Source organism: Coregonus lavaretus, assembly GCF_964263955.1.
Source record: "Coregonus lavaretus genome assembly, chromosome: 36".
Classification (NCBI taxonomy): Eukaryota; Metazoa; Chordata; class Actinopteri; order Salmoniformes; family Salmonidae; genus Coregonus; species Coregonus lavaretus.
In genome coordinates this window covers 26,299,516-26,312,785 of record NC_140023.1, presented here as the reverse complement: position 1 = coordinate 26,312,785, position 13,270 = coordinate 26,299,516, and the positions used below count along the sequence as shown (strand labels likewise).

Below are 13,270 nucleotides of genomic sequence, written 5' to 3'. Positions count from 1 at the left end.
AAATATAGATGAAAACTCTCTTGGTAAATAGTGTGGTCTACAGCTTATCATGAGATACTCTACCTCAGGTGAGCAAAACCTAGAGACTTCCTTAATTAATTTGATTTCGTGCACCAGCTGTTATTTACAAATATACACAGACCGCCACCCCTTGTCTGAATAGTTACTGTTGAGATGTGTCTATTACTTGATCTCTGAAGCATTTATTTGGGCTGCAGTTTCTGAGGCTGGTAACTCTAATGAACTTATCCTCTGCAGTAGAGGTCTTCTATTCCAGTGGTGGTCCTCATGAGAGCCAGTTTCATCATAGTGCTTGATGGTTTTTCCGACTGCACTTGAAGAAACTTTCAAAGCACTTGACATTTTCCTGATTGACTGACCTTCATGTCTAAAAGTAATGATGTACTGGCATTTCTCTTTGCTTATTTGAGCTTTTCTTGCCATTACATTTTAGTCATTTAGCAGACGCTCTTATCCAGAGCGACTTACAGGAGCAATTAGGGTTAAGTGCCTTGCTTAAGGGCATATCGACAGATTTTTCACCTAGTCGGCTCGGGGATTAGAACCAGCGACCTTTCGGTTACTGGCACAACGCTCTTAACCACTAAGCTACCTGCCGCCCTAATATGGACAGCCCTTTTTGGTAAAAGACCACCTTCTGTATTCCATCCCTACCTTGTCAAAACACAACTGATTAGCTCAAACGCATTAAGAAGGAAAGAAATTCCACAAATTAACTTTTAACAAGGCAAACCTGTTAATTGAAATGCATTTCCAGGTGACTACCTCATGAAGCTTGTTGAGAGAATGCCAAGAGTGTGCAAAGCTGTCATCGAGGCAAGGGGTGGCTATTTGAAAAATCTCAAATATAAAATATATTTTGATTTGTTTAACACTTTTTTGGTTACTACATGATTCCATATGTGTTATTTCATAGTTTTGATGTCTTCACTATTATTATACAATGTAGAAAATAGTTCAAATAAAGAACAACCCTTGAATGAGTAGGTGTGTCCAAACTTTTGACTGGTACTGTGTGTATATACAGTTGAAGTCGGAAGTTTACATACACTGGTTGGAGTCATTAAAACTTGTTTTTCAAACACTCCACAAATGTCTTGTTAACAAACTATAGTTTTGGCAAGTCGGTTAGGACATCTACCTTGTGCATTACACAAGTAATTTTTCAAATAATTGCTTACAGACAGATTATTTCACTTATAATTCACTGTATCACAATTCCAGTCGGTCAGAAGTTTACATACACTAAGTTGACTGTGCCTTTAAACAGCTTGGAAAATTGCAGAAAATGATGTCATGGCTTTAGAAGCTTCTGATAGGCTAATTGACATCATTTGAGTCAATTGGAGGTGTACCTGTGGATGTATTTCAAGGCCTACCTTCAAACTCTGTGCCTCTTTGCTTGACATCATGGGAAAATCAAAAGAATTTAGCCAAGACCTCAGAAAGAAAAAAGTAGCCCTCCACAAGTCTGGTTCATCCTTGGGAGCAATTTCCAAATGCCTGAAGGTACCACATTCATCTGTACAAACAATGGTACACAGGTATAAACAACATGGGACCACGCAACCGTCATACCGCTCAGGAAGGAGACGCGTTCTGTCTCCTAGAGATGAACGTACTTTGGTGCGAAAAGTGCAAATCAATCCCAGAACAACAGCAAAGGACCTTGTGAAGATGCTGGAGGAAACCGGTACAAAAGTATCTATATCCACAGTAAAACTAGTCCTATATCGACATAACCTGAAAGGCCGCTCAGCAAGGAAGAAGCCACTGCTCCAAAACCGCCATAAAAAAGCCAGACTACAGTTTGCAACTGCAAATGAGGACAAAGATTGTACTTTTTGGAGAAATGTCCTCTGGTCTGATGAAACAAAAATATAACTGTTTGGCCATAATGACCATCGTTATGTTTGGAGGAAAAAGGGGGATGCTTGCAAGCCGAAGAACACCATCCCAACCGTGAAACACGGGGGTGGCAGCATGCTGTGGAGGTGCTTTGCTGCAGGAGGGACTGGTGCACTTCACAAAATAGAAAATTATGTGGATATATTGAAGCAACATCTCAAGACATCAGTCAGGAAGTTAAAGCTTGGTCGCAAATGGGTCTTCCAAATGGACAATGACCCCAAGCATACTTCCAAAGTTGTGGCAAAATGGCTTAAGGACAACAAAGTCATATCTCAGACTGGCCAATAAAAATAAAAGATTAAGATGGGCAAAAGAACACAGACACTGGACTTTTTCTTTGCAACTCTGCCTAGGTCAGCATCCCCGAGTTGCCTCTTCACTGTTGACATTGAGACTGGTGTTTTGCGGGTACTATTTAATGAAGCTTCCAGTTGAGGACCTGTGAGGCGTCTGTTTCTCAAACTAGACACTAATGTATTTGTCCTCTTGCTCAGTTGTACACCGGGGCCTCCCACTCCTCTTTCTATTCTGGTTAGAGCCAGTTTGCGCTGTTCTGTGAAGGGAAAGCTCATTATGTCCAGAGGAACTGATGGGGGGCCACTGAGAGGATGATCTGTCACAGATATCAACAGCAAACAACATCTAACTGATGAAATCCAGCACACTTCACTAAACACTAGAGTACTGGAAATGCTGTTTGGATGAGCAGGCACTGGGATGAGCTGGCTCTGTTTCTGAGAATTGGCTCAGGGTCAGACCGTACAGTAAAAGTCATTGGAGAGGTCTATTTTTGTTTTGTTGCAATTTCTTCCCTATTATTTACAATGGTAAAAAAAAATGTATATTGGATATCCTGGTTCGCTCTTCCTTGTTTTATCTCCATCCCTGGATGTATTTATTATCTCAGTGGGGTGGCTGCACCTCACTGTCCTGTGCTGCTGAACTCCGGAAGTCTGCTTCACTGGTGCTGAATCACTGCTATTGGCTTGTTTGTTTACTTTAGCACCATCAGACCTCCGTGACAAAATCAACACCGATAGAGGGCAACCTAACTGTTGAAACTTACTGGAGGAACTGCGGAAACTCAGGATACTAACTGTAATGACTTGTTAATGTTATATGGAGGATATGCAGTAAACAGACTGAGTAATATGTTTAGCAGTGCAAATCAAATCGGTCTTATAGGCATTAGTTTTCTAGACTGATCCCTAGTTGATCAGCTGTTCAGTTGTGTGTGTGTGTGTGTGTGTGTGTGTGTGTGACAGACTGATTGATTGTTTGTTTGATTGATTGATGTGTCTGTCTCCAGGTGTGTGTGTGGTGTGTGTGCAGGATGAGCAGCACGTTTGTGACGCTAGCAGAAGTGTTGGAGTGTCGAGGAGGCCCTCTTCTGGAGGACGAGGTGTGGTCCCTCCTCCTGGGCACTGCAGAGTCCCTGGTCGACGTCTCATACAAAGGTACAGTAATACTACTGATGTACTTACTCAGTGCTACTTACTGTAATACTAAATTATACTAAATACTCCTCCTGGGCACCCACTACAGTACTGTTCTATAAAACTACTAATACTAATGTAGTAACTCAATATACTATACATACTATACTATACATACTACTTCTTAATATTAAATACTAACATCATACTAACTATGGGGATATGGATTTGTGGAGAAACATGATTTATTTAGAGACATTTATCAGGTATTGCATGTCATTTCCACAGTCTGTATTTCTGTTCCCTTTTCAGGACATGACAGTATGTGTAGCATCATAAGCCCCACCTCCCTGCTGCTCTCGGCCACTGGAACACTGGCGTTTAAGAACTGCACCCTATCAGATGAGGCGTGCACGTTCACCGCGCCAGAGATGCTGCAAGGCCGTGCCTCCTCAACCAAACCTGCTATGGAGAAGGTTAGCACAAACACATTGTGCCCAAGCCCCAGCTCCAATTAGACATTACCCATAGGCACAGTCCTAGGATCAGCTTACCATCACCAAATCCTATCCTCATATATCAGGTGTAAATGTAAACCTGACATTAGATTTGCCTCTATCACAATGTGGTTTCTGATGTTGAAATTAGTAGCAGTTCTGCTGTTGAACGGTGTGAATGTGGGTTATATTGGTTCACTACAGAGAGAGAGAGGATTTATGATGTAATTCATCTCTCATATGGCCTTGGTCCAGCACCACTAACTAAAAGCATTCATCGCACTATCAGCACTTACACTGCTGCAGTGAGCTAAGTCCCTGTACTGAAGCTAATACACAAGGGGGAAGCACTAACATAGTGTGTGTGTGTGTGTGTGTGTGTGTGTGTGTGTGTGTGTGTGTGTGTGTGTGTGTGTGTGTGTGTGTGTGTGCACTGCTGATACAGTAGATGGCAGCACGAACACAGCAATGAGCCTCAAGTAACCTGCAGCAAAGATAACCCGCACATATCGCCATCTAGTGGTCCTAGAGAGGAAATACATTTTCATAAGTGCTGCCCTTGTGTAGACAGTGCTTTGCCTGTGTAAACCGAAACACAATACACAAGGATACACCATCTGCACTGTTAATGTGAATTGTTTTGGCATGCAGGTTTTTTTTCCAGAAGGATTTAATGTCCGACTAATATTGAGTGTCATACTCTAATCTGTCTGTCTTCTACCAGATGCTGGTGTATTCACTTGGTATGACTCTCTACTGGTCTGTCGATTATCATCTACCTCAGAATCAGGTGGGTCAATTTTCTTTCAAAACACCACTTATCAGAGCAGTGATACCAAATGTGTCTCTCTTACATTACTGTGACCCTCAACATTTAATTGACTTCAAAATTTAGAAACATAAAACATGTTGAACAAGAACTCGTTCTCTCAAGTCTTTCTCTCAAGCATGTTCTGTCCTCCAGTGGTTCCGGGCACACCATCACACTTCTCTTATTCTCTCCATTGATATTGATACCTGGAGAGATATTGATACCTTGTCTTGCATCTTTATTCCTGTCTCTCCCAGCCGGTCCAGTTGAGTGACCACCTAAACAGCCTGCTACTGAGCATGTGCGAGGACCTGGCCCACCGAAGGGTCAATCTGAACAGTATCTTGGAGTCGTGTGAGTCTCAGCACAAAGCTTCTCTCCTGCCTCCGCCCAACAGGGTCATACGACAACTGGTGGAGGATGTCTTTCACAAAGCTGTGAGTGTGTGTCGGGGTGGGGTGGCGGGGTGTCAGTGTGTGGCGTTCGGTCTGGCTGTCTGTCTGTCTGTGTAATGCTGCGATCTTACCAGTGCTTTTCTCTCAGATGGACCATGGTTCTGTGCCAGAGCCCTTTGCCCCGCTGAGTGGGAGGAGTCAGATGATCAGAGAAAGGCTTCACGGTAAGGACAGCCTCTAAACGTCCTCTATATCCCTCACAGCAAACCAGGAACATTCCCAGGGCATTAGCCAACATTCCCATTAAGTTGTAGTTAGTATGAAAGAAAATGATAACGTCCCACAAACATTCAAATAATTTTTCTAAGAAAATGTTTGGAATGAAATATCCTTGGAATGTTCTCCTAACATTCACTAAAATGTTGTTCACAACATTTGAAAAAACTACCACAGAACGTTCCCCTAAGAATCTTATTAGGTTGCCATGGAATGCAATAACACAATGTTACGGTAATGTTCTTAGAACATACTGCCAAAACAAAATGTGGGAGCAATAGAAGTGGTTCTGAGGAAACATTACAGGAAAGTTCTGCTAATGTTGATGGATATCTTATTCGAAACACCCATAACAACAAGCAGGGAATATTCCTTCAATGGTCTCATAAAGTTATTGTGTGACGTTATGACATGATGTTGTAAAAACATTCCCAGAACATACTTCAGCAAATATGTCTGGATTCAATTTAATTGGTTCTGAGAAAACATTACAGGAACGTTCTGCTAATGTTCATGGAGACGTCATCCAAAACAACATGCATGGAACATTCCCACAAGACTCTTATAAAGTTATTCTGTAATGTTATGACATGATGTTCCATTAATGTTCTGAAAATGTACTTTAAAGATAATGGAAGTAGTTATGAAAACATTGCTTCAATGTTCTGCTAATATTAATCTGTAGCGTAACTAGGGCTCTAAAATAAATAAATACAAATCTATGGTAGCATTGGTGTGCCCAACTTAAAAAAGTAAGGAGCCCAACATAAAATCTTGGCGAAACAGAAGATACAGTATATATATTTAATTGACTGAGATATAGCATTTTTGAAGCACATGTTTTGCTCTAGAAACTAATATTTTACCATGTAAAAAGCTAGAATGTTGATACAAAAACCTGTCATTGAAATTAGTCATTTGTGGAATATTAGGCTTCTACATTGTGTAAAAACACGACCTATTGAGATGCATTACATTGGAAATTCTACGCTGTCTCTTTAAGAGTGTCAAGTTTGTGAGTGATGACAGTGAAGCCTATCAAGCAAGAGATCAGTCATTCATTCATCGCTATGATCATTGACTTTCTAAAAAATCTATCCCTTTTCCTTTCTTTCTGTGCCCCCAAATATGTTGATATGCTGGTAAAGTAACCAGGTTGTTAGCTAGCTAGCTAGCTAGGTAACATGACTGAACAATGTGTAAACAAATACCTGTGAGTGGTTTTGGAATGACCCGCGACATGGTTTATGAACAGTGCCTAAAAATGTACTTTTTGGTCCACCAGCCACTGTAGCAGGTAGATGAAATAAGTATATGAGCCACTCAGAATTCTTACCAGCCAATACATTTATTTGCCATAATGACACAAAATAACACAAAAAAAACATTTCTCGGTTTTGTTTTTCCAGGTTTTGCAATTCCCCCGTTTTTTTTCTCAGATTTTCACTCTTATTCACACATTTTTTTTAAATAGAAAAACAACAAAATTGGATGTTCTAAATCCACAACAATGCTTAAACCACATCAGGAGACCACTTTTGAGGTCTAGGGAAGAGAATTTAGCATGATTTGAGCACATCAAGAGGCTGGTGTTTGTCTGGCTGTGTTTCTGTACTGCATGCGCAATAGCACAGTTTGCAAAAGAAAATACCACCCGATTGATACAAATCATCATGATATCCTATCATTCTGCCAGTTAAGCCTACTTTGCAGTTAATATTTAATTGGGAACATTTTATGGGAAAGCCTTTAGAAATGACTGTTTCGGCATCGCCAATTGGCTACACAAAGTGGTAGAACACAGGCATTCCCATGCTGTTACGTCATCAGAAAGTTGCAAAAAATACAAATCACTGATGTATTCTTTAATATTCTTTACATGTAGGCTTTGGATTGAACTAATCTGCGCTAACTTTTTTCTCTAAGGCACTCCGAAACAACTGCACAGGGAAGCCTATCATTACAACAATTATTATCTGGGTGATGCTCCCAAAATAAAATGTCAGGTCACACAGCAAAATATCTAGGAGCATATTCGACCAAAATGGTCTCACTTGTGTAACATTATTATAGGAATTTGCCAAATGTTTAAACAATTTGCATTTCAATCTTCTTACATCATGGTAATTTATTAGACTATTGTCTAAACATAGTTATTGCTTTTTTAAAGAAAGTTAATCAAGTAGATTTGAACCTGCGATCTGACATCTTCCAGCCCTTTAGGCCGCTTAGTCTGCTGCGCCAACAGGATCGTAATATTTCCGGTGGATTTCCCTTTACACTGAAATCGTTAAAGAGGGGCTGAACTCACCGATTCTGCCTGGGCTTTTCTGCTGCTCATTAAGAAAAATGTGATTTGCATCTTGGGGGTGTGGTTCAATGTGGGTGTGTTATGTTCGCTATATCGTACCCTGGCAGTTATTTGGGGTTCACAGCAAAGCTGTGAAAGCCCATTGTTATTGTCTGAATTATAATTTTTTCTTTCCTTGACATGGTCAAATAACTCAAGCAAAGATTGGTAACTTTTTTTCTAATTTGACACACAAATTAGATGCCATGAGTAGCTTGCCAAAAAATAATGGCACCAATGGCCTAAAGGGGGTGCTGTTATAAGCAGTCTCACTTAAACCCTCATATCCGTCGCGCCGTTTGACCTAGAGACTTGAAGTTTTAAAATGTTCCTCAAGGACCCATAAGGGATTTTTTGGGAAAACCTTTGAAAAACATATTCTCGTGAACCATAAGTCCAAATAACACTTCGGTATGTAGGCCCATGGTACATTTCTTAACTTAGTTTGAGAAAAGCTAAGGGATTGGTGAAGAGAGGAAATACGATTTTACGTGTCCATTTAAATCCTTTGTAAATCCACTCCACAAAGGCCTATCAACTTGCAACTTTTTAGGTTCATCGAAGATGTTACCATGATGAACCATGTTCAGTTTGGCATCGATATCTTTATAAATAAGGACATTATTAACTATTCACTTTTTTGACTATGTAACTCTATTGCTTAAAATAATCATAACAAATCTTCTCATAGACTACAAGTCAGATTCACTCAAAATTTGGTATTTTGACTCATCACAATAGTCCCTAATGAGTTTGAGAAAATAACATTGATGCATGCAAAGATGGCCACACTATACCAGTAGATGCATATTAGCACATACACTAATATGCTCAAATATGTAGGCACATGGTACATGTCTTAGCAAAAATCTGATTTTACATGTCCATTTAAACCACTGTAAATCCACTCCACAGTGGCCTATCAACTTGAAACTTGTCATTGCTATCATGGATGTCTTTAAGATGAACCACACTGAATTTGGTTTGAAAAAACAAGGAAACTATTAACAACTGAATGATTACCTGCTGCATTCAAAGATAACCAACCTACAGCATTAGACTAAACTTCACTTGTGCCATCCTTGTGGTATTGAGAGATAAACATGGTAATGCTGTCACTGATTTCACATAAAGGAAGATAGTTCCTACATGATAGTGCTTGTTTTGTTATCCAACTTATCTTGTCCTTTTTGTCATGCTGTGAACCCCATTCATTGCTACTTGCAGCTATATTTGTTGTTTGTCCCTCTTGAGTCACGGTAGCAACATTTTGCCCTCAAAATGTAGTTTGAAGTATTTTCTGAGAAGATCATAGTCGAGCAATTTTACATCTAGCTAAGGTGTTTTGTGCAGTATATCTCAAGTACATTTTTTTGCATGAAAACTAGTCAGTGCACTGCAGACAGTCAAGTCAGCTGCTGCTGAGCTCAGGAAATATTTCTGAGAACATGTCTACAACTTCATCAGCAAACTGTCAAACTATCATCACAGATGGAAAAATTAGCCAGATGTTTTCACCGGATGTATAAATCTGAAGCATCCGGTTGGCATTTCCACTCACCACCAAATATGGTGATGAGAGGAAGCCCAGTGGGAAAAGATGGAGCGAGATGGATTTTGGCCGATATTCTGCTAATTATCTATGAAACATTTGATCTCAATACAGTTTTCTGTTCCCAAAACTAGAATCAGTTACGAACAGAGTGGCCCAAGTTTTGTAGACTTTACCCTTTGCCAAAGTAAAAAAAAAAAAAAAAACTTGTGCAAGGGCAAATTTTGTTATTGCACACGCGCACTTCAGAATAGGCGTTACCTAACGGAAATATGCAAATATATGCTAGAACGCACCAATAGGATCTCGCTAGCTCGTTTTTGGCTCTGCCCTCTTCCTTGCTTGTTTGATTAATTTGCTCCCATTGGAAACGACAGGCTGTGGTCTAGCTTGGGTTAGTTATAAAAATATTTGCTATCGTAAATAAAGAACAAGCTACACGCTGTTTATCAGTGCCCAAAATCACTAGCTAGTAAGGCCGGGACAATACCAGTATTGTGATACTCGTTAGTATTGTGGCTAGGAAACAAAACATGAAGCGGATTTAACTTCTTTAGGAAAACAGCCCCATCATTATGTTGTCATCCAAAGTCATATTTATTTATTTTCCAAGCTATAGCACATAATATTTTACATGGAAAAAAGATTGCGATACTTGTATTGTCCCGGCCCTACTAGCTAGCTAGCTAAGTTCCATCTCTGTGTTTGTCAGTTAAGCTAGCTAGTAGCTAGCAGGCACATTGAGCAAGCAGGCCACTTTAGCTAAATAAGCTTATCAAGTCACTGGCATGTGGCGACGTATATGCTTCGGTGCCGTTTTGTTTTTACAACTTTCTCACTATCTATTACTGGAGTGTGCGTCTGTCTGGCAGTGTTTCATAGTGAATCATGTTACAAAACAGGTCGCGGCAGGACACAAGATGCTTACGAATGGGTTTTCAATTTTGGAATACTGACAAGTGGCACGTGGGATGCAAGTGCGGATTGTCTCAATTCTCATTTTGCCCAAAACAGTGAAAGACTCAAGTGATCACTATCAAACACATCAGCAAGTGGCCACTCCATAAAGGGTTTAGGGGCCAAGTGTTCTTTCAACAGAACGTTGGTGACGTGTTGTCTTATGTAAACAAGTCTGAGGCGCTGCGTAGCCTAATGGGCAGGCCTGTCTCACTGTCAGCAAAGCTGTTTCTCTGTGCATGACAGTTCTCCCTAGGTGTTACCATCCTGTGTTAGTGGGCAAGTGGGCATTATTGAAATCACAACCCAACTCTCAAATATCCAAAAATCTAGGGATTTAACAGCTTCCCAAAATCTCGCAAATCTCAGTTTTTGAAGATACTGACTTTATGACACAAATTATGCTATTTACACTTTGTAGTCAATATTTATACTACAATCAAGTTTCTGACTAATATCGATGCAACATAGACCATTTTCAACCAGAGAAGTTGGTTTTTGAGTTCAGCCTCCCTTTAAAATATGATTCAAACTATGGCTGTCTCAGTACATATGCACATATATGTACACCTCACCACAATCTGTCAGGCAATAATTTTACATGATTTCTGAAATCAAGTTCGTAGGGAAAATAAAAAGTCAAAACATCCCAACTTTACAGTATATAAAGAGGATTGGTAGAGTAAGAAATAGAAGAGGAAACTTATTTTTATAGATTTTGTTATCCTCTCTCACAGACAAAGACCCCAACATGGAGGTCAGAGTAAAGGTGTGAACAGGCTTAACATTTTTGTTAGTCCCATCCCAGTGGTGTAGTGGATTAATTCCAGGGATAACACTTCAAAGCTCCCAGGTTCGATCCCCGCTTAAGACTATCAACAACATGGTAAAACGTATTTTACCATGTTGTAAACTATGTTTGTACAAGCAATGTCTAATACACGGTCTAATTAACTGTCACGTTACAAATAATTGCAAAATGTCTTTCTACATTAATTGTTGTACAGACATATTTCTCAACAGTAAAATAGCACTAACACATGAAAGAAACCTCAATCGACTGTTCAAAACTTAATTGTATTATTCTAGGAACATGGGAATAACATTCTAAGAACATTAAAGGAAAGTTTTGTGCACCCTGATAGAAACATTGTAAGAATGTGATCACAACTGGACATAGAGTGTTTTGGGAACCTATATCTTGGAATGTCCCCACACTGTTCCTACAATCTTAATGACATGTTTTTTTAACTTTTAAATAACAGAAATAATGTGTTTGGTGAACATTTTTGCAACAGTAGGGGAATGTTTTGTGCACCCTAATACAAATGTGCATTTCAGCACAACTGGACAGATTTTGTGGTTTGGGAACCGATCTCATGTAATGTCACTGCACTGTTCTCACAACATAATTACACGTTTTGGGAACTTGAAAAGAACGTAACAAATATGTTCTGGTAACATTCTTGCAACATTGTTTAATCATCAACACGACTGGACAGATTTTGTGTTATTAGAACTTTTGCAGGTAATGTTCTTACACCTTTCCTACAACTTCACAGAACATTCACAGAACACGTTTTGGTTTGTTGGGAAGACATCATCATACATCACATCCTATCAGTGAGCTCTTGTTTCCATGACAACACGTCTAATAGCGGGTAATAGGGATAATAGAGTCGTAAAAAAAATTATCTAATCTGATGTCATAATGCTGAGACTTCCTTTTAATCCCATCTAGTAGTTTGGATTAGGTTGTTGTATCATGACACATGAAAAATCAGCGAACCGTAAAAAGGTCATTTTGACCTTTTTAGGGTTACTGACAACACAAAAACGTTGGCCAGCTCTATTGTTCCTGCGTTAAGACTGTGGTAAAACAGGATGAATGTTTTAAAATATTAGCGCACAGCTGGGATTAGGACCCGCAGTGATAACTAGTAATCTGTGGATGCAGAGTAGACACACACACACACACACACACACACACACAAACTAACAGACTCTAAGGAGTAGTTACCCAGGTCAAACAGACAGGCAGCCATACTTACCCCTTATTTCTGAGACTTTATGCTAGAAGCAATAAAGAAAATAAACTGTAAACTCTTTAATCGTGGACCATACTATTTTGGCATCTATGGGCTAGCTGGTTTTAACTCCACCAACAAAGACACGTTCTGCTAACGTGAACAGAAAAAACAACACAATGATGGAAAGGGTATGGGATTTATGGAATGTGGTTGTTTGCCTGGGTTGAGTGGAGTTGAGCGTCAGAAATCCCACTCAGGCGCTCGACAGCCTTTTTCCCGCTCCGCTAAAAATCGCTTAGTGCTCACAGGGGGAAAAAAATGCAGCTCCATTCATTACATTATTTTGTTTAAAAATCGAATTTAGCAAACACCCCATATACATTTGTCTTGACCTGACTGCAGTTCAGCGTCGTTACCGACTTCAGTAGGCAAATGCTCACCTTCAATAGCCACTGGCACGATGGAGAAGAAGTGTGCGCTTCACGAATGAATACCGGTTTCAACTGTACCGGGCAGATGGCAGGCAGCTTGTATGGCGTCATTTGGGAAAGCGGTTTGCTGATGTCAACGTTGTGAACAGAGTTCCCCATGGTGGCGGTGGGGTTATGGTATGGGCAGGCATAAGCTACGGACAACGAACACAATTGCATTTTATTGATGGAAATTTGAATGCACAGAGATACCATGACGAGATCCTGAGGCCCATTGTCTTTCCATTCATCCGCTGCCATCAACTCATGTTTCAGCATGATAATGCACAGCCCCATGTCGCAAGGATCTGTACACAATTCCTGGAAACTGAAAATGTCCCAGTTCTTCCATGGCCTGCATACTCACCAGACATGTCACCCATTGAGCATGTTTGGGACGCTCTGGATCGACGTGTACGACAGCGTGTCCAGTTCCCGCCAATATTCAGCAACTTCGCACAGCCATGGAAGAGGAGTGGGACAATATTCCACAGAGCACAATCAACAGCATGATCAACTCTATGCGAAGGAGCGCTGCATGAGGCAAATGGTGGTTACACCAGT

General features: G+C 40.2%; 1 protein-coding gene across 1 annotated transcript in view; it reads left to right on the top strand.

Moving 5' to 3' along the window:
• Nucleotides 1-3,265: 3,265 nt before the first annotated feature.
• Nucleotides 3,266-13,270, top strand: part of ptpn20 (protein tyrosine phosphatase non-receptor type 20) — a gene marked incomplete at both ends in the record, with an annotated part of 149,626 nt that continues 139,621 nt past the window's right edge. The window contains 5 exons of the mRNA XM_084153066.1: nucleotides 3,266-3,389; nucleotides 3,681-3,844; nucleotides 4,590-4,655; nucleotides 4,934-5,113; nucleotides 5,220-5,295. Coding sequence (XP_084009192.1) covers nucleotides 3,266-3,389; nucleotides 3,681-3,844; nucleotides 4,590-4,655; nucleotides 4,934-5,113; nucleotides 5,220-5,295 — 610 coding nt within the window. The remainder of the gene's footprint in view (nucleotides 3,390-3,680; nucleotides 3,845-4,589; nucleotides 4,656-4,933; nucleotides 5,114-5,219; nucleotides 5,296-13,270) is intronic.